The sequence below is a fragment of the Schistocerca gregaria genome, chromosome 3 (genome assembly GCF_023897955.1).
Source record: "Schistocerca gregaria isolate iqSchGreg1 chromosome 3, iqSchGreg1.2, whole genome shotgun sequence".
Classification (NCBI taxonomy): Eukaryota; Metazoa; Arthropoda; class Insecta; order Orthoptera; family Acrididae; genus Schistocerca; species Schistocerca gregaria.
Window position 1 is genome coordinate 605,099,229 of NC_064922.1, and position 21,838 is coordinate 605,121,066.

A 21,838-nucleotide genomic window follows, 5' to 3' on the forward strand; every position below is an offset into this window, starting at 1 on the left:
CTGGTCATTGTGGAGTGATAAAAGAGTGTACACTGTGATTGCAGCATATGAAGTGTGTTCATGTTCAACATATTTTCTTGGTTATTAAGATTGGATTTTTATTTAGGTGACATAATTCTGATTAATATAGGATTCTTGGTAGCAGGGAGTGCCAATCCATCTTTCTTTGGATATTATATTGTGGACAAGATATGAGAAGTGTCATGTTAATCTCTGTGTTCAAATTGGTGGCACTCATAAATAAAACATTATTACTGACTGATATGGGAAAACTCACAGATGTATCTCCCAGGTTTGAACCACTTAGCAAGGCAGCCACCAAAGTATGATGGCAAGAAATTTCTTCTGGATCTACAGGAAATTACAAGTATGGGAACTAATATTAATTCATTCATAATAGGTAGCCTTACAAGGAAATAGAACTGGTAATGAGTACAATCAGGAAGAAACACATTTCATTTTTCGGACATCTAGTCAGAACACTAGAGAACAGGATCATCAGGAGAAAAAGAGAAAAATTGTGGAATAGTAAGTGCAACATTACAGAAATCAAGGAAGATATGGATGAGCTACAGATTTCATTGGAAGACCTAAGAAACGAAACTGACAAAATCAGGAAACTCACAGACAAACAAACCAAACTGCAAATGAGAATCAACAAACAGACAATAGGAAGGGTGATTTCTGATGAGAGCTGAGAGAATGAAGAAGTACTGGGCTGACAGGAAACTGAAAAATTCCTGGTATAAAGTTGGTTAGAGTGGTCCAATGAAGGACATAAAATGTGAATAGATAAATAAATAAATAGGTAGCCTTGCAATTATTTTTAAATAATTATCAATGGTTTTTATGAACTCAGAAAATATGCATTGATAAACATTATTAGTTACTACTCAACACTTGGCAGACAGGCCACATTATGGACTACTGATTGTGCCACTTACATACCCTGTATATTTCTTTCTGACACTTTATTCAATATTTTAAACAGTTTCTTTTACTTTTTTCCTAGTGAAATATACAAAGAATCTCTCTTTTTGCCTTGTAAAATTGCTTGTAAGTATGTCCAAGTGAATGGAAATGATATTTACTCCTTAAATTGGTACAACATTCAGACATCAGACTACTGATATACATGAGCACCATCTGAGCTTCTCCCTGGTATGAATACTAAAACAATGTTGTTGTGGACTTCAGTCCAAACACTGATTTGATGCATCTCTCTGCTGCATCTACATCAATACTCCACAATACTCCTTACAGTGTGTGGTGGAGGGTTTATTCTGTTAAAGTCTCCTCCTCCTTTGTAACTATTGCAACCTCCATCCTCCTGAACCTGCTTACTGTTATTTCCCTTGCTCTCCCTGCAACAGTTCTCTCAAGGGCCAAAACCTTCTGACTTCTGTTGTCTTTTAGTCTGTACTATTTATCATCCATGTTCCCCTTGCAAGTTCCAAACAAATATTGTAATAAAAGAGTTCCTAAAACTTAAATTTATATAAGGTGATGAAATACCTCTCTTTCTGAGAAAAGCTTTTCTTGCTATTGCGAGTCTGCATTTTCTGTTCTCTTTCCTTTGGCCATTGTAACTTATTTTGCTCTCTAAATAGCAAAACACATCTACTACTCATACTGTCAGTATCCCATTTCCAAATCTAATTCTCTCAGCATCGCCTGATTTAAGTTGATTACATTCCATTACATTTCTTTTACTTTTTTATGATAATTGTATTATAGCATACTTTCGAGATACTGCCCAGTCTATTAAATTGCTCTTCCTAGTCCTCTTGCTGCTTGACTGAAATAAGGGACAATATTATTGGCTAACCTAAAAGTTTCTCCTCATTGAACTTTAATCCCATTTCCCTATTTTTTGGTTTCCTGTATTGCTTGGTCAATGTAGAGATTAAACAACACTGGGGATTGACTGTAATCCTGTCTCATTCTTGGCTCAGTTATTGCCTCCTGTCTGTTCTTTGACTCTTATAATTGCAGTCTGGTTCCTGTACAGGTCAAAGATATATTTTTGCTCCTTGTGTTTTATGCTTTCTACCTTTATAATGTCAAATATTATATTCCAATCCACATTTTCAGAGGCATCCTTTAAATCTACAAATGTTATAAATGTATTTTTTTTATTGTTTTGTTTCAAATTACCTTCTAGTGTCAGTATTGCCTATTGGTATGTTTCTACATTTCTAAGGAATGAAATGTGATCTTCCCCAAGGTTAGCTCCTATCAGTCTTTCCATTCTTATGCTCATAATGTGTGTTAATGTTTTGCAATCATGGCATTTTAAACACACAGTTTGATAATGTTCACATCCGTCAGCACCTGCCTATTGTGGGACTGGGATTATTACATTCTTCTTGAAACCTGAAGGTATTTCACCTGTCACAAATTTTGCGTACTGGGTGATACACTTTAATCATAGTAAGTTGTCTCAGAATCACATTGTTTCTGCATATACATGACAACACTATAAAACCATCCTGACAGTGCAAACATCACTATGCTAGCTGATAGTGATTATTTGACCTGTAAACTGGGGGGACAGACCCCAAAACAGGAAAAAATTGACATGCCGGTCAGTCTACAGGGGAGCAGAGAGCCCAGACACTGTGTAGAGAATAGCAAGGAAGGAAGCACGAAACACAACCAGTATGAATGACCAAAACAGCTAGCACCTGGAACCAAGAGTAGTAACATCTGGCTTGGTTGCTTTTATGAGACACCATACACACTGTCTGTGATAGCTTTTGACATTGTTCTGCCATGAACCTGCACCAGCCCATATGCTGCATCCACATGTATATTCACTGGCAGAGTTACTAAATTCCTTCCCCCCTGAAAAGGCCATGTAGGGCTAAAAATGGCCCGGTTTCTGTCATAATCTCAATTGCAAAACAGGTGAGGGCAAGGGATTTCCTAGCAGTGAGTCTATTCCTGAAAAGGCAATGATAACTCAGCTGATTCTGCCAGAGTAGCAGCAGATTGTGGAAGCTGGCATATTGGTTGGTCTACCTTCATCAGCAGGGGTGAGGACTCATCCATGGTGAATGGGGAAAGGAGGGTGCAGGTTCCAAGTCTATGGGCTCAGCAGCAGGAGCTGCAGGAGTAATTGCCACTGGGCCCTATTTCCAAGCAAAAGTAATACAGTAGAGGACATGGCAGGGACAGCAGTGGATGTGGATTGCTACTGGGAAAATGCTCAACTAACCCCATCATCCAGTTGGTGTGGAAACAGTAGTGTCATGGATCCAAGGAGTCATATGTGCAACTGATCTGAATGATGGGTCAGGTGGTTTGAACCTACATCCACCACAAACAAACACCAACCTTTGTACCCCACTACTACACGTGGCAGCCACCCCTGTTGGTGGCCAAAAGACTGGGCCTGAACGGCAGGCTGACAAGGGAAACAGGGCAGGTCACAGTAGTCTGGGGCATGTGACTCAGGTTATAAAAAATCCAGGAGGCCCATGGCTGGTCCTCAAGCAAACATTCCACTGGACTGCACCCATTAACTGGCATCAACCAGTATGTGGTTAGATTAGATTAGATTAGATTAGATTAGATTTACTTTCATTCCAATTGATCCATAGTGAGGAGGTCCTCCAGGATGTAGAACATGTCAGAGAAACAACAATACATGACAAATATTTACAACTAAAACAAATAAGCTAATGTACCATTCCATAGGTCCCAAGTGGAATGATCATCATTTTTTAATGAACGCTATATGAAAGAGTCATTTTACAAATACTAATGCACTGAATTTAAAATAAAAAAGTTTTTTATTTATTTATAAGGTAATAAACGTGTAATACAACTACTATAATACAATGAACACATTACTGCACAGAAGTGGTGCAGAAGTTAGATTGTACTTACACACACACACACACACACACACACACACACACACACACATATTTACAATGAACACATTACTGCAGTGAAATTGTGCAAAAGTTATACTGGTTGGTTTTAATGAGAAATTCATCAATGGAGTAGAAGGAGTTGGCCACCAATAAATCCTTTAGGCTTCTCTTAAACTGAATTTCATTGGTTGTTAAGCCTTTTATGGCTGCTGGCGAGATATTGAAAATGTGTGTTCCTGAATAATCCACACCTTTTTGTACAAGACTAAGTGACTTTAAATCCTTGTGAAGATTATTCTTATTTTTAGTATTGATTCCATGAATTGAGCTGTTGGTTTGAAAAAGTGATATATTTTTAATGACAAATTTCACTAAAGAATAAATATATTGGGAAGCAGTAGTTAGTATCCCTAGTTCCCTAATCAGGCTTCTTCAGGATGTTCTTGAGTTCACATCACATATAACTCTTACTGCACATTTTTGTGCCTGGAAAACTTTAGCTTTGCTTGCTGAATTACCCCAAAAAATAATCCCATATGACATTATGGAATGAAAGCTAGACACTGCATTATTGTGGAACCAGCCAGACATGGACTTCTTCATTTCATAATATTATTTTTCCTTGAGATATTTGAGTCTCTCCTTCATCTATGATAATGATTGAAGAACAAATTATAATTCATTTCTTCTCCTTCAATCATTCTTCATTTCTATTTTGAAAGCTCCCTCTCTGAGTAAGAGTCCAGGAGAAATGAAATGGTAGTCAGATGCTGCATAAGTCTGCTAATGCAAAAATTTTCCAACTCACATGACACTAATTGTGAACCATTATTGGTTATGAGGCTCTGGGGGAGCCGTAACAGCAAAAATGAGTGACAATGCTTTAATATTTTCTGTTGACTTTGTGAGGGATAGTCTGATGGCCAGAGTAAGTGGAGTGCCATCATTTCTTGACAGTCCACAGGCCACATAATTTTGATGGCCTTTTGCAGAAGGTGGTTAAGATGATGGTGGAGATCTGCACCATGGGCAATAAACTTAGCATAAAGGGAAATCATGCCCAAGAAGGACTGGGACTCTCTCAAGTTCTTGAATGCTGATAGGTTAATGATGGCTTTGACATCATTGGCTGTAGGGACAAGGCCATTTTTGCTAAGCACATGTCAAAAAAATGCACCTTTGGAAAAAAAAACTACATTTTCCCAACATGTGATGAAGGCTGTTCACCGTATGGTATTGGAAAACCACCTGCAGATTTCGTAATTGGAATCTGTGATGAAGCTCTCTTTAATTATGTACCAGTTTTCTAACATTTGGTATTTCCCATTCCTTAGACCTTACTTGGAACATACTTGTCTAAGACATATTGAATGAGGCTTTTGAATTTTTTCTGAAAGTGCACCAGGTCTTGGTGCTCAGCAATGAATATTTGATGTTGACTATTCTGATACTCAGTAATTTGTATTGTTTCACCCTTGCTAAGTAAAAATATTTTCCCACTTTTCTAAACATTTTTTGTAATACCCATAGTCAAAGATGCCATCACAGCCTTATGATCACAGATACCCTCCTTGATGTTAGCTAATTTGAAAAGTTTGTGTCTGTTTGTTACTAGGAGGTCTACAAAGTTAGCTTAATGAGTTGGTTCTCTAACTGCCTGCTCAAAGTCAGGTTAGGACAAGACATTCAGAATAATGGTGCATGAATCCCTGTTTCTTTACCAGCTTTAATCACATTGCCCTCCCATTCTATAACTGGTGAGGTACACCCCCGTATTACAATGGCATGGGCGTGAAGTTTGTTCATGAAGTTCTGCAGGTTCTTTCTGAAGTGCTCTATCACTACAGCTCCTGATGCAGGTGGTCTATAAAAGCATGCAATTATCATTTTTGATTGAATAAGAACTGACTGGTCCAGCCTATCACTAACGGCAAGTAAATATATGGGTCTGCGGTTCGCCCATACTATGCTCATTGCGTGCTGTCCTTGACAGCTTTTTGCATTACTCTTCCACAAGATCCACACCTGCTCATCTGTGTCCATGTGTCTGTCCACTGGTGGGGATACTACAGATCTCGATTATACGGAGGCAATGTAGTCTATACAAGATATCTTGTTCTGACAGGTCATACAGTGCTCTGTCCAATTATTCTTACAGAATCACATATCCTATCTCATCTTCATCTACATCCCTTTCCATTTATATAATACTGCCATCAGGTTTGTTTCCTGTATCCTTTCTGTAGATTACATCCCTTCTTTGATTGATACTGGCTTTCTGTCTGAGTTCTTTATGGTCATAAAGCTCCTTTGCTTTTTACAAAGGTTTCCTTAATTTTCAGTTGCCAGTACTTATACATGCTCCACAGCTTTGATTTCTCTTGTAGCCATTCCTGCTTCTTTCTTTTGCACGTTTGCTAATTTCATTTTTTAGCCATCTGTATTCATTTTTGCCTACTTCATTTACTGCATTTTTATATCTCCTCTTTTTCCTAGTTAAATTCAGTATCTCATTTGTTGTCTGATAGTTTCTGCTGGGTCTTGTCTTTTTATATATACTCTGCTTCCTTAAATGTTTCATCTCTCAAAGCTACCCTTTCATCTCTGATTAATGCAGTCATATTTTTCACTGACCAAGCTACATTGACGTGTGATGATAGCAACAGAAGTCCTAAAAAAAAACATCAATGGTGTGATAAATCCATATATTATTATGGGGACACATTTTCAAAACAACATCTTTGTACATTAGATCTAAAATCTCTCACTTAGGCTTATAGTCTTACTAAACTAGCTTATGGTCTTACATATGGAAGATACAAGTTAAAGGAGTTGCAATTGTCACTCGATACATCATTCTCAGCTATAAGAATGGGTATATTCTTTCACAATTTCAGAATCCATATTTATCTGTTTATTAGATAACATATAATGTAATATACTCTAACCATTGGGTCAGCTGAACTAGTAACATAAGCTGCTGCTAAGGTTTCCAGCTCTTACTATGCTAGATATTTGCTTGATGGAGTTGATGAAAAATGTAGTTCATAGTCTCGTGTAAAAAGTAGATACACTCCTGGAAATTGAAATAAGAACAACGTGAATTCATTGTCCCAGGAAGCGGAAACTTTATTGACACATTCCGGGGGTCAGATACATCACATGATAACACTGACAGAACCACAGGCACATAGACCCAGGCAACAGAGCATGCACAATGTCGGCACTAGTACAGTGTATATCCACCTTTCGCAGCAATGCAGGCTGCTATTCTCCCATGGAGACGATCGTTGAGATGCTGGATGTAGTCCTGTGGAACGGCTTGCCATGCCATGCCATTTCCACCTGGCGCCTCAGTTGGACCAGCGTTCGTGCTGGACGTGCAGACCGCGTGAGACGACGCTTCATCCAGTCCCAAACATGCTCAGTGGGGGACAGATCCGGAGATCTTGCTGGCCAGGGTAGTTGACTTACACCTTCTAGAGCACGTTGGGTGGCACGGGATACATGCGGACGTGCATTGTCCTGTTGGAACAGCAAGTTCCCTTGCCGGTCTAGGAATGGTAGAACGATGGGTTCGATGACGGTTTGGATGTACCGTTCACTATTCACTGTCCCCTCGACGATCACCAGAGGTGTACGGCCAGTGTAGGAGGTCGCTCCCCACACCATGATGCCGGGTGTTGGCCCTGTGTGCCTTGGTCGTATGCAGTCATGATTGTGGCGATCACCTGCACGGCGCCAAACACGCATACGACCATCATTGGCACCAAGGCAGAAGCGACTCTCATCGCTGAAGACGACACGTCTCCATTCGTCCCTCCATTCACGCCTGTCGTGACACCACTGGAGGCGGGCTGCACGATGTTGGGGCGTGAGCGGAAGACGGCCTAACGGTGTGCGGGACCGTAGCCCAGCTTCATGGAGACGGTTGCGAATGGTCCTCGCCGATACCCCTGGAGCAACAGTGTCCCTAATTTGCTGGGAAGTGGCGGTGCGGTCCCCTACGGCACTGCGTAGGATCCTATGGTCTTGGCGTGCATCCGTGCGTCGCTGCGGTCCGGTCCCAGGTCGACGGGCACGTGCACCTTCCGCCGACCACTGGCGACAACATCGATGTACTGTGGAGACCTCACGCCCCACGTGTTGAGCAATTCGGCGGTACGTCCACCCGGCCTCCCGCATGCCCACTATACGCCCTCGCTCAAAGTCCGTCAACTGCACATACGGTTCACGTCCACGCTGTCGCGGCATGCTACCAGTGTTGCGATGGAGCTCAGTATGCCACGGCAAACTGGCTGACACTGACGGTGGCGGTGCACAAATGCTGCGCAGCTAGCGCCATTTGACGGCCAACACCGCGGTTCCTGGTGTGTCCGCTGTGCCGTGCGTGTGATCATTGCTTGTACAGCCCTCTCGCAGTGTCCGGAGCAAGTATGGTGGGTCTGACACACCGGTGTCAATGTGTTCTTTTTTCCATTTCCAGGAGTGTATATAGGACAAATTAGTCACTTGAAATTTTGACAGCGTTTTATCTTAATAATAATATGACAAGATGCCCTCAGGAGAGTTATTTATTGCATATCCAAGAGAGGTGAAAAGTTTATTGAAGTTGGAAGAGAAAAATTCAGTATAAAATGTTTCTCTGGTTTTCATTTACAAAATATTTCGTTAAGTTATTTACTTGAAGTTGATGATCTTTGTGAGGTTTCCTGTACACAGTTAAAGTTTGGTATGTTTTAATTTTTGCTAAAACTCTGAAACATTGATATTGTAAGCTTATTTGACAGTGATGAAGACTCAGAGATATTTGATCTATCACGGGTGAAGATATGGGTACGACAAGCATAATCATATAGCTGGGAGTCAAGAGTCCGATAGAGGCTGCGTATAGTGCTAGAAGCCTCTGCAGATACTGACTGCACTGAGGAAACGTTCTGGCGTCAAGCAGCCTATAAATCCCATCACAATACACTGAGCTGACAAAAGTCGTGTGATACCTTCTAATATCGTGTCAGACATCCATTTGGCTGTCATGGTGCAACAACTTGAAGAGGCACGGACCCAACAAGTCACCAGAAGTCCCCTGCAGAAGTACTGACCTCTGCTACCTAGCCATCCACAATTCCCAAGTGTTGCCAGTGCAGAATTGTGTGCACGAACTGATCTCTCAATTATGTCCCATAAATGTTCAATGGTATTCATGCCGGGCAATCTGGTTACCAATTGCGAATAATTGTGGGCCAATGACATGGTGCATTGTCATCCATAAAAATTCCATAATTGTTTGGTCTCCGAGTAGTCGAACATAAACCATTTCACTCAGTGATTGATTCAGTTGGACCAGAGAATCCAGTCCATTCCTTATAAGTATAGCACCTTGTTGACAACTTTTTTTTGTCCTATCATCCTGTCCCTTCTTCTTGTCAGTGTTGTCCACACATTCCTTTACAATTCTGAGCAGTACCTCCTTGTTCCTTACCTTATCAGTCGACCTATAGTGCATTTAAAATTAATTGCAAGTTTTGGCGTTTGGCCCAGGTAACACTAATGGAGAGCCAGCTTTCCCTACTATGCCACTAGCGGTTCGGCTGTTAAAGCACCCCAGTTGCTACACAATGAGTAAACACTAACACGTGGTGTTCAAAATGGTTCAAATGGTTCTGAGCACTATGGGACTTAACTTCTGAGGTCATCAGTCCACTAGAACTTAGAAGTAATTAAATCTAACTAACCTAAGGACATCACACACACCCATGCCCGAGGCAGGATTCGAGGCAGGAACGCTGTTACAGACTGAAGCGCCTAGAACCGCTCGGCCACAAAGGCCGGTACCACGTGGTGTCACACATTAGATGCGTCAACGTTTGTCAGCTCTCGTAGTAGCATCATATTTTTTGGCGTGAAGTGATTTGTTGTCGTCAGGTATTGTGAAAAGTCTTTTGTGTTGACGTTGCGTTAATGACAACAGTGCAGCACATATGAATACGAGATTTGCAATAAAAGTGTCGTCCAGGAACACGTTCACCGGCTGGGAAGATAATGTTCTGCTGCAAAACATCCCTCAGAATTCGACAATAGTAATGGACAAAACTCCAAACTACTCTGTTGTGATGCATACAGCTCCAACTATACAGTGGATGAAAGGGATATTTTGCTCTGGGTACAAAGAAATGTTCCATGAGATAAAGTTTAACCTAGCATGTGTAAGCCGAAGTTAATGGAACTTTTAGTGTTGTTCACGCCAAAACTTGACGCTACCGTGTCCACGAACTGGCTAACCTACCGTGTCCACGAACTGGCTAACGGTAAAGGACATAGTTTAATCAGGCTTCATCAGTATCATACTCATCTAAATCCGAGAGAATCAATGGACTTAGGTGAAAAGTAATGTGGCAAAAGACAACAAGAGGTTTACGCTTACTGAGATCGAAATGCTGATAAATGAAGCCACTGCAAATGTTACACGACGGGACTGGTCTTGAGTTGTCAGCCATGTTATCAAGCAGGTAGCTGAGGAGACATTGATTCATGAAGGACTGGCGAGTCTTGAGGAATACCGTAACTTCTTCTGTTGCCACGTTACAATCTGCATCTCTTGTTAAAACACAGCATTACTAACAGTAATGTAGTTGAAATTGCGACAGAGTCCTGACATAGTGTATTATTAAACTAACAACAGACTGCAAGTCAGGTCAATAGAATATGAAACAGCAAATTCTCAGTATAAAAATAAACGTATAACTTCTTCACTTATATTGTTACAAAACCCACAGCAGTTCTTGTTTCACCATGGCCCTCAATAATACATTTCATTAAAAAAAGTTGTGGTCGCTTGAATATCGCTGTAGATATGGGAATTCCGCATATTAATCATATGGCAAAACATCCTCGTAATAGTTATCATTTGCCATAATTTTGTTTCGATACCTTAAAACATTTATGAGATACGAGGAATTTATGAATATTTCATGTTAGTTTTTTGACTGACGCACGAGCTCGTGTCGGATCGCTTTATGTACATTCAATTTTCTCAAGACTGGAAACAGACAGCGATATCCTGGCAAGATTCAAGAGTAATTCAATATATTATCTACATTTAATACACAGCAAAATGAAACCTAAAACGCATCAAACACAAATTCATAGCGACACCTATTTTTCGCCGCAAACTAAGAATTTCGTGTAGTATTGACTACTGCCGAAAATTCACAGTAACTATGACCATTAACGAAATGATAGATGGTTCGTCCTGAAGCTGACGACTTAAACTATAGTATGCGTGAGAATGAGAGTTTATTACAGAATCGTTTCTTTAAAATCGTTTCAGAAGGATCGCAGATCGGCCAGCTTGCTGTTCATGCATTCAAGCGACCCTGCCAAGTTCCGCGCCTAGTAGGACTGACATTTTGCCGTAGTCATCTGTTGACCCGCCCTACACATGCTGGCAATTACGCTTCCCTCCAGTTGCTCCATGCTGGACTGTCAAAAATCGCAACTTGTTTTAAACGCACTATATAATTTTCAACATTCACCTGTAGCACTACACCACAAATACTTCGATTCTCTTCCGTTCCAGTTTTTGTTACGGCTTTCCACTGTGCTCCAAACGTACATTCTCAGAAATTACTTCCTAAAATTAAGGCCTATGTTTGATACAAGTAGATTTCTCTTGGCCAGGAATGTCTCTTTTGCCATGCTAGTCTGCTTTTGATGTTCTCCTTACTCCGTACGTCATTGGTTATTTTGCTGCCTAGGTATTAGAATTCCTTAACTTCACTTACTTCGTGTCCATCAATCCTGATCTTAAGTTTCTCGCTATTATCATTTCTGCGACTTCTAATTACTTTAGTCTTTCTTCAATTTACTCTCAATCCATATTCTATACTTATTACACTGTTTATTCCATTCAGCAGATCATGTAATTCATTAGTATATATTAATGACTTGCCGTTCTATATTCACGAAGATGCAAACCTGGTACTTTTTGCCGATGACACAAGTATGGCTATCACACCCAACATACAAGAATTAACTGGTGAAATTGTAAACGATGTTTTTCAGAAAATCATTAACAGGTTTTCCGCAAATGGGCTCTCATTAAACTTTGACAAAACAGAGTACACGCAGTTCCACACAGTAAATGGAATGACACCATTAATAAATATAGACTTCGATCAGAAATCGGTAGGTAAGGTAGAATATTCAAAAATTTTAGGTGTATGCATTGATGAGGGGTTGAACTGGAAAAAACACACTGAAGATCTGCTGATACGTTTGAGTTCAGCTACTTACGCTATTAGGGTCATTGCAAATATTGGCGATATACATCTCAGTAAATTAGCTTACCACGCCTATTTTCATTCTCTGCTTTCATATGGCACCATATCCTGGGGTAACTCATCACTGAGTGAAAGAGTGTTCTTTGCACAAAAGCGAGTAATCAGAATAATTGCTGGAGCTCATCCAAGATCGTCCTGCAAACACTTTTTTAAAGAGATAGAGATCTTCACTGTAGCCTCACAATACATATATTCACTTATGAAATTTGTTATTAACAAACTGAATGAATCCAAAAATAATAGCAGTGTACATGGCTACAACACTAGGAGAAAGAGTGATCTTCACTACTCAAGGTTAAATCTAACTTTGGCTCAGAAAGGGGTAAATTATGCTGCCACAAAAGTCTTCGGTCACTTACCTAATAGCATTTAAAAGGAAATTAAAAGAATTTCTTAATGGCAACTCCTTCTACTCATTAGATGATTTTTTGGATATGGTTAGTGGGTAGTTTCCCCAACCCCCACAAAAAATTAAGTGTCATGTAATATTTTGTGTAATGTAATATCTTGTATAAACACCTTTTATTGACCTGACACGTTCCACATCATTACGAAGTGTCGTATTCATGATATATGGAACAAGTACTAATCTAATCTAATCTAATGCAATTCTTCATTTTCACTCAGGATAGCAATGTCATCAGTGAATGGTGTCATTAATATCCTTTCACCTTGAGTTTTAATTCCACTCCTGAACCTTTCTTTTATCTCCATCATTCCTTCTTCGATACACAGATTGAAAATAGGGGCGAAAGACTACATCCCTGTCTTACATCCTTTTTAATCTGAGCACTTCGTTCTTGGTCTTCTAGTTTTATTGTTCCCTCTTGGTTCTTGCACGTATTGCATATTACCCTTCTGTGCCAGCAGCTTACTCCATACGTTTCCCAGAATTTCGAACATCTTACAACATTTTACATTGTCGAACGCTTTGTTCAAGTCGACAAATCCAACGAACGTGTCTTGATTTTTCAGTCTTGCTTCGGTTATCAACAGCAATGTCGGAATTGCATAATCGGGTCGGAAATCTGTTTGCACGAATGACCTGAGCACAAGTGGCAGCTCCGCCAATGCACTTCCCTTTCGTACCTTGTGTACCCTATACTACTGCCATCTGTATATGTGAATATCGCTATTCCATAACTTTTGACATGCCAGTCTACGTGCTAGAGGTGATCAGTATGTTAAATGACGCTGTTGGAAAGATGCCTTAATAGCCCACCGTTGACGACATCGCTGTGTACTAGGATTTTGTATTGGATTTATCTTTGGACAGGTCATAATCCGCTGTTGAAGGACTTTGTTCTGCTTATGGGATGCTTGGTTCGCAACTTCTCCTTTGAAATCACTCGTCCGAGTCTCCGAGGAGGTATGAAGCATTACGTTCTCCAGCTAATCCACCAGTGTTTAATGACCGTTGTCTCGAAACCGAGCACCGCTTGGCAGGACTCTCAGTTGACGCATGTGAGGGGCACTGGTTTTTTTGTATCTTACAGGATACGTTTTCAGCTTCCAACGAGTAGCGGTGATGACTGGAGGACACACTGAAATGCTCTGTTATCACTTAAAGTAGGCGTGGCGTTACAGAAGTTATGATTTTTCGATTCCGAGTGGGTTACAGCTAGGTGTATTGTAGTGAGCGTATGGATACTGACATGTGGCAGAGGTGGAACTCCCAGAGGTGTTTGGGGATGAAGGGCCGGAAGTCAGCGGTGCCCGCGTTGAGGATGCGCGCCGTGAACCTGAGCAGGCGGCGCGTCTCCAGGTGCCAAGAGGGGTTGTCGCGCTGGATGCGGTACGCCTCCGACGCCACGCAGTTCTCCTCCATGGCGCACTGCAGCAGGAACAGCTGCCGGTCCTCCAGGTGCGCCGTCCGCATTATCTCAAAGTGGTCAATCACAAGGTCCGCCATCACTGGAACCACAGAGTTGCCGATGTGACTCTGCTTATCACTAATTGGGTAAAGTCACCTAATGGTGATAGTTAGTCAAAACAAAGCAGTTTATTCAGAAACTGAGTGTATTGTTATTACAACAAGCACTGCGTAATTCTGTTTCCTTTCATATTACTAAGAGAACAGGTTTGTGTCCGAGTACATGACAGCTATCTATACTTGCTGTAAGCCACTTCTTTAAAACCACCGTTCCTCCTGCTTCACAAATATTCACGTTCTAAAAACATAGGAGTAACAATCCATTCTTTCACGTGTGTGTGTGTGTGTGTGTGTGTGTGTGTGTGTGTGTGTGTGTGTGTGTGTGGTGTGTGTGTGTGTGTGTGTGTGTGTGTATGTATGTGTGTGTGTGCCCGGCCGGACGCATCACTATCAACTGAGTCACATGCTGTCACTTAATGAGACACTGCAAAGAGGTTTGGAATTAAATCCAGGACATTAGTGCAGGTCTGTTGATCAGGAACGTTATATCACTACCGCCACCTCTTGGAGAATCTCTTCGACTACCAGAATTCGGACTGGCTACTTCTGAGTCGAGCGCCACCCATCAGGCTCCTCAGCTTGGAGGTAGGTCTAAATTTATCTATTTATTAATTAATCATTATTCTCACACTGACTAGAAATAGCACTGGTAGTTTCCGATGCCACGCCACCAAACCAGCGAGCTAAAAATACGAGTTCTTCCCCCAGTCATGTTAACACGTTATATACATTGAAAATTTTAAAATTGTAGTCGACTTGAGTCTCGGACACAAGTTGGTAGTTTAAAAGTTAACTTACTATTCTCGAATTCTGGAACAATCCTAAATCATTTCATGGTTCAACGGTGTGGTTTTTAAACAAGGAACTGAAAATGCCTTGCAAAGAATGATGCAAGGATTACATCCTTTCTGTCAAGACCATGCACACTGCACTATCTGTACCCAGAAGTATAATAAAATTTGTGGGCTTCCTGGGTAAAGACGCTGTAAAATCCAGACTAGTTCTAGAAGCCGACACGCTCGACTAAGTGTCAAATGACATTACTGAACGAAAGTGACATTAGCTTACGATATGTTTCTCCCCAAGTTGTGATACCTTGCAAGACCTCATCTTCATGAGCACTGCCCATGCTGCGAGGGGGGGGGGGGGGGGGGGGGGGGGTGGATACTAGTTTTATGGTGAATGTTGAAATAGGCTTGAGATTTCACGACAGATGTTCCTGGGTACACGTGCTACTACTCAGTGTCCATTACTTGTTCCGCCCTTCTTGAAACTGATTTGATCCGCATGCTTATGTGGCAGGGCAGTACTGGAGTGCGGTTTGTAAAATTTTCGTTATGCTGGAGGGGGGTGGGGGGCACGTCAGCCGCGGCCCTCCCCACCCCCTCTGAGTATACCTCCGTACATCTTACTTATTAGCCTGTGTTACATGCTAAATCCATGACCGATGTTCATCACTTCACAATTCGAAACTGAATATGTCCAAAAGTTAGTCTTGAGCCGAGAAATCATGGCACTACTCTGTATACCATGGAGGGATGCATGATAAATGGTTGCAATGCAAAGTTTATCTTCCTTAGGCATTATTGTACCGTAAAGTTAAATACTGATCCTCCGTGTTGACGGCCAGAGCTTTGGGTGCTCCTGGATACTCCTGTGCAAGTCCAGTGTGCGACAGTGCGGCCTGGAAGAGCCCATCTGTCCTGGCTCAGGTTAGTTTATCTCGGAATGTGGGGATGCGTTACCTACATGAGGTGTGTGTCTTAAATGGCAGATTGTGAACGTGTCTGCACCTTGTGGGCTACCCGTTAAACAGTGTATCTGTTAATGCCTGAATAAACTTCTCGTGAGCAGGAGGCTCTGGGGAAGTTGATGGAGTACTAGATCTCAGTTGCTTTGCTCCCCTGCACTTGCTTCAGACCTCTTAGCTGCATGGGCGTCATTTTCGGCAGGGGAGCTCGCCTCGACAATGAGTTTGTGGATCAACTGGGGCCCGTGACTTCCAATAGTCTGCATAAAATAAGACTGTGTTATGCGCTGTGTGCTGAAATCACTGTACAAATGCTGTAGTTTATTGAAAGTTGGGTACCATCGTGGTGGCCAAGTTTTTTGTAAACAAGGCAGGATTTTTTTAATGAACGTCACCATTCAAAACTGACTAACAGTCAGATTTTTTTGACACCTCTAAAGCTAGAATTTACTCATACAAATCTAAAATTCAAATATATGTTCTACAAATCGTGGTAATTTTATTTTTAATGCGTAAGGTGTTACAACGCAGGTAACACAGTGTGAACAAGTTTGAGTTGAAGCAAAGTACTGCATTTTAGCGTATAGATATTTCTGTTATCTTTTGAAACGTTATTGTTAGAACCTTCCTTTCACTGCTGTTGACAAAATGATGAAACTGCAGACATCTAAATGAATAATAATTCATCTTGACCATTAATTTAGCTTCTGGAAATGAAAGTATGGCTTCGTTCGCCGCGAGGCCCCTATTCGGAGAAGTTCGGCCACCGAGTGCAGGTCTTATTTCATTCGACGCCACATTGGGCGACTTGCGCACCGATGATGAGGATGAAATGGTGATGAGGACAAAACAACACCCAGTCCACGAGCGGCGAAAATCTCCAACCCGGCCGGGAATCGAACCCGAGCCCGCTAGCACGGAAGGTAAGCACATTACCACCCGGCTAAGCAGGTGGGCAATTCAGCTTCTAAAATGGGTAGATAGGACGGTTTCATCAGCCCTCTAGGAGTTCTTCGCAAGGCTACAAATTATCCATTTTTGTGTAATCGAGATTTTTACAAACCTTGGCCAGGTTTAATCGGGAGTCGGGTATCCAACAGTGAAGCTGGGACAATGCATTCTCTATTTGGTAGCTAGCAATTCTGTGCCTGCTTTCTCGTGGACTCTGGCTGGTGGGTTGCAGAACCTGGTGGCCGTTGGCTAAAGAATCTCTTTCTTGGAAGGTCTGACCTTTTTGAAAGGTGTTTTCTCTCAGTCGCATCCTGTTGGTAGGTGTGTAGAGTAAAGTAGCGAATCGACAGGTGTTGGATGTGTAAGCGATGGCCGGCGCAAGCAGCCTCCCTTCGCCGTTGCGGAGCAAAAACAGAAGCGGACACGGCTGCGACTCACCGTCGACGCAGACGGCGGCGGCGAAGCTGTCGGGCCTGCCCGGACAGGCGACGTGGCCCTTGGCGCTGCCGGTGGCCATGGCGTCGTGCACGCACTCGTCCAGCGCCACCTCGTTGCCCCTGCACGCGACGCCCGCCAGCCAGGAGGGCCGGCCCGCGCCGCCGAAGAAGTCCGTCTGCGCCGCGTCGGCCGCGTAGCCCAGGCCCAGCTGCCGGCACACCACGCCCGCCTCCAGCATGCCCCACCCGTCGCCGCACACCGTCCCCCACTCTGACCACACAACACACAGGGCATCTCTTACCAAGTACTCAGGGAAGAAGCTAGCCCGTAGTGTTCTGTTAGCCACATTTCTCGCTAGTGCGTAGACACTTGGGCCAAACATTATGATACACTGCTTAACAACCTTTTGGCTTACCTTTGGAACACAATGTAGTAGTGATTGTACGTCAAATGTATTCAACACGTCCTTAATAGGTTTCTGAATATATGTGGTACCAGATGTCTACACATGTCATGTAATTACTGTAAATTAAGGACGCGAAGATAGCACCCTGTAGCCTTCCAGATATGTCCCATCAGGTTCAGATCAAGTGAATTTGTTGCCCGAGACATCAGCGTGAGTTCTCTATCATGCTCCTCCAACCATTGTAGCACGACTCTGGCCTTTTGACGCGGACAGTTAGCCTGCTGCAAGTTATCATTGCTTTGGGGGAAGACATCAAGCATGAAGGGATGTAGGTGGGTCACAGTAGCGTTCAGGTGCTCTACAGTTGTCACGGTGCCTTCGATTACTACCACAGGTCCCACGAAAGCCCAGGTGAATGTCCCCCACAGCACTATACTGCCTCCACTGGCCTGCAGCCTGCAGCACTGTTGTGCAGCCCATGTTTCGAGCAGTTGCTTGCCTGGATGATGATGTACCCAGACACGACCATTGACCTGACAAGAAACGTGGTTAATCTGGCCAGGTGACATGTTTCCATTGGCCCACGGTCCAACCATGACCCTCTACCTCCCCCCCCCCCCCCCGCCCTTCAATCGTAATTGACGATGTTGTTCGGTCAAAACTGGAATACGTGGGCGTCGTCATGTGTGGAGCCGCATGTTCAGATACGCTCTCTGAATCATGTGATGTGCAACGCTTGTGCCTGGACCAGCACTGTACGTAAGTATTTCAAAAAGTAAGCTAGACACGTCATCCCACACTAAGACCATTGCACCACAACAGTGGGGCGCATTGTCAGAAGCGATTATATGTTACAAGTTTCCCCAGACAATTCTGCTGCGGTACGAATATCAGGTGTATCACAATGTAAGAATGGAATTTTGTGGCAGTTGCAGACGTACGCCGAAGTTGAAGTTATGTGGGAGAGTACACTTCTTGTGGGCAAAACATGTAAACTGCACATAGATTCACTGTTAAATTCTGGCGGTGTAGGGTCCAAATGCAGTGTCGTGTGTAGCTGTTCGAACTGCCAAAAGCGGAATGATCTAATTTAAAAATTTCACGAAGGCTGTGGACCTAGTTATCATGAAACTTCTGCATGTGGTTAAGGCCGCAGACGACAGAGCCCAGCCACTCGGTAAACTGAAAGAACATATGAATAGGGGATTGAGATTTAACCAAATGTAGGACGTTCACGCAGCAGTTCTCGACTGGCTCTGTGACCGAGGAGTAGATTTCTGTGGTCGAGGAACTGAACGATAGGTAGTACAATCGACATTGTACACAGAGATTTGGTGATTGTGCTGAAAATAGTGTCCTATTTTAGTGTCACTTTGAAGTGTAATGAAGGATTCAATGAAACTTACTTTGCTTGCCATAATAATGCGTAACTTAATGTTTGGAGTCCGCTCATACTCTGGCGTCAAGTCCGCCACAGATCGCCGCCTGCCCTGCTCTACAGAGTTGGCTAGCCTCGAATCACGCTGTGTGGCGTGACATAGAGGTCTAATAAGTTATCGCCTATTGGCCTATTGCTTTTTTTTCGAATCTTTTCACCGTCCTTTGACTACTTTCGATAGAAGCTCACGACAACAGCATGCGAACAGCTGACGAGCTCAGCCATTTCCGAGTTACACATTCTCTGGTGCCGCGCGATGACATTTTGACCTTCGTCAAAGTTGCTTCCCCATTTCCGGCGATATCGTCCCTATAATGATTCCACACTCACCTCTGCTTCCCTTGCACACTTTCCTTACCGCACCACGCGCCCAAAGCGCTGCCAGGTGTCATTCAATCTCGCAGTGGGCAGCGGCCATAGTTCTTAGGCTCATCTGTGTACGAACACGCGACAGTGCCGTCCAACTACCCCTGGGCGCGTTGGGAATGCCAATAGCAGGCAGCCCTCGCTAAGCAGCCCACAAGCCGCTCGCTAGCGTAGTCACCATTGCGAGCAACGTCCTAACGAGAGGCTCACGAGAAACTCGCGTCGCAAGTGTATACAGTACGCACCTTTATATTTCTATATTCTGAATTTACGAGTGCGATGTCAAAAGTTCTCACTCTACCACTTGAAAAAAAAAGTGCCTTTAATTAACAAAGACACTTAATTTTCGTTAAAATCCGTTTGCAGTTTGATGCATTTAGTTTAGTGCTTTTTCCTCTGAGAAGCGGTCCATCTACTGTTGTCATCACTTTGCCGTGTTTTAAAAGTTTGCTAGTCACTGATTTCATTAGATGTGGGGAATAGGAGGAAGTGCCAAACGCAATGTATGCTGTAGATGTTTCAACAGTTCGTGTTCCATGTCCTGCAATTTTCTCGTTCCCAAAACAACTCCCATTGTACAGATGAAAGATCATTTTTCTCTGTTTTGTAATTGAGGCTACGTCTTACGTACGGCGTGGATACAAAGAAACCAATAATTAGGTTAGAGCAGCGCAGAGGACGTCGAATGAGGCAAAATTTTCCACGTATCCACAGGTCGGAAATAAACCGTTATGGAATTGCAGTAGTAAAACGAAGCGGATTGTTGACGAGCACTCGGAAGTGTGCACATTTTAAATTAACTCCCCTCACCCTGGTAATATGTATTATGACAAAGACAATAGTTATTCATGAAATTAGCAAAAGTTGCTGGTTTCCGTTGAAGGATCAATGCTAGAAAAAGTTGAAGCTTCTGTCTATGATTGGTTAAGTTAGACACTAATTTTCGTGACTGGGTAAAGCTTGACTATTAATCAACTACTCCAAACTAATTTGTTCAGATGATAAGCTCTATTGCAGAAACATCACTGCTGTTGGATTGTCGCTGTGTGGCACTATAAGGCGCAACGTTATTGATGTTGAAATCTAGAGGCCAAATGTTTCAATTTATACTAATGTACAGAGAGCACCAATGAACTTCTGTTCTTACAAGCACAGTAATTCCATAAGTGTGAACTAAGACAATGATGACAAAAACTATAGAAATTAAATTCCAAAATAGTTTTTGTTGATAAATATTAGAAACGACATACTGTAACAATTGAAGCTGATGTATAGCTAGGATTTAATTTTACGACCGGTTTTGGTCAGAGATAATTTTCCAGTACAATTTTTTTAATAGCCTTCCCCATCCCACAACACCTGCTATTAATGAAAATTTATACCGGAAAATGATCTCCGACCGAAATCCTTCGTACAATTAAAAATAAATTATACAGCAACTTCACGTGTTACAGCTTGTAATTTCTAAGAAATTGCCTTAAATAATTTTTTCTGAAGTCACCGTTTTTACAGAAAATTCTCGAAATTTCTGCCTCCAATCTTGCTACGAAACTGACATCGTCGAAGAAATGACGGGCGCTCGTTCTTGGACAAAACTGCAGCGCTAGACATTACCAAACACGTTCCTTTACCGGACAGATTTAGTGCGATCGTCGCTGATTGGCTCTCGTCTTCTATGTCAGAAGTGAAATTTTCAAGTTTCCCTGACAATCAGCTACAATATTTGCCTTCGTTAACACGTAGCCTGTAAGTGCAGAGGATAGGAAGAAAATAATGACAAGCAAGAAGTCGTATCTCTGATGCTGTTGTCTTTATGGCGTTTATATTTAGTGAATCAACAAATGTAAAACAGGTCTGACTAACTGTCATCTACTGCAGTGTTGCCAGTAAACTTACGGAACTGAAAAGAATGTGAGAGCAAAGGACCTAAGTGTCGAGATTATTAGCTATTTATGCATTTATTTTACTTGACAAGATTAGGGCTTTCAGGCTGTCTTATACTTAGTTACGCATTCTTGAGATTTCTTTTTACAGTCAGTATTACGTTGTGCACTATAAACGAGTTATACACAATAACAATTATTATTTTATAGTAATTGACATAATGTTACAGTAATGTTAGCGCCGTTAACATTTAGTAAATGTTTCACATACAACGGTGTAAAAAAGCAGTGGAGGTACAAACAAGAAAATAAAATCAGATGGAAAGGGAAGTGAGGAAAGCTAAGACAATGAATCAGAGAGTTGTTCGTTGTCGGACAGGAGGAAGACTGAGAAGGAGACTAAGCCAATGATAACGAAAAGCTTTACTTTTCTCTGTAATGCAACAA

General features: G+C 42.2%; 1 protein-coding gene across 1 annotated transcript in view; it reads right to left on the minus strand.

The window, feature by feature from the left end:
• The window catches only part of LOC126353777 (lysyl oxidase homolog 3), a 106,351-nt gene that overhangs the window by 24,973 nt on the left and 59,540 nt on the right, over nt 1-21,838 (minus strand). Inside the window, exons 5-6 of the mRNA XM_050002858.1 lie at nt 17,299-17,568; nt 13,882-14,140 (exon numbers count right to left, since the gene is read on the minus strand). Coding sequence (XP_049858815.1) covers nt 13,882-14,140; nt 17,299-17,568 — 529 coding nt within the window. The remainder of the gene's footprint in view (nt 1-13,881; nt 14,141-17,298; nt 17,569-21,838) is intronic.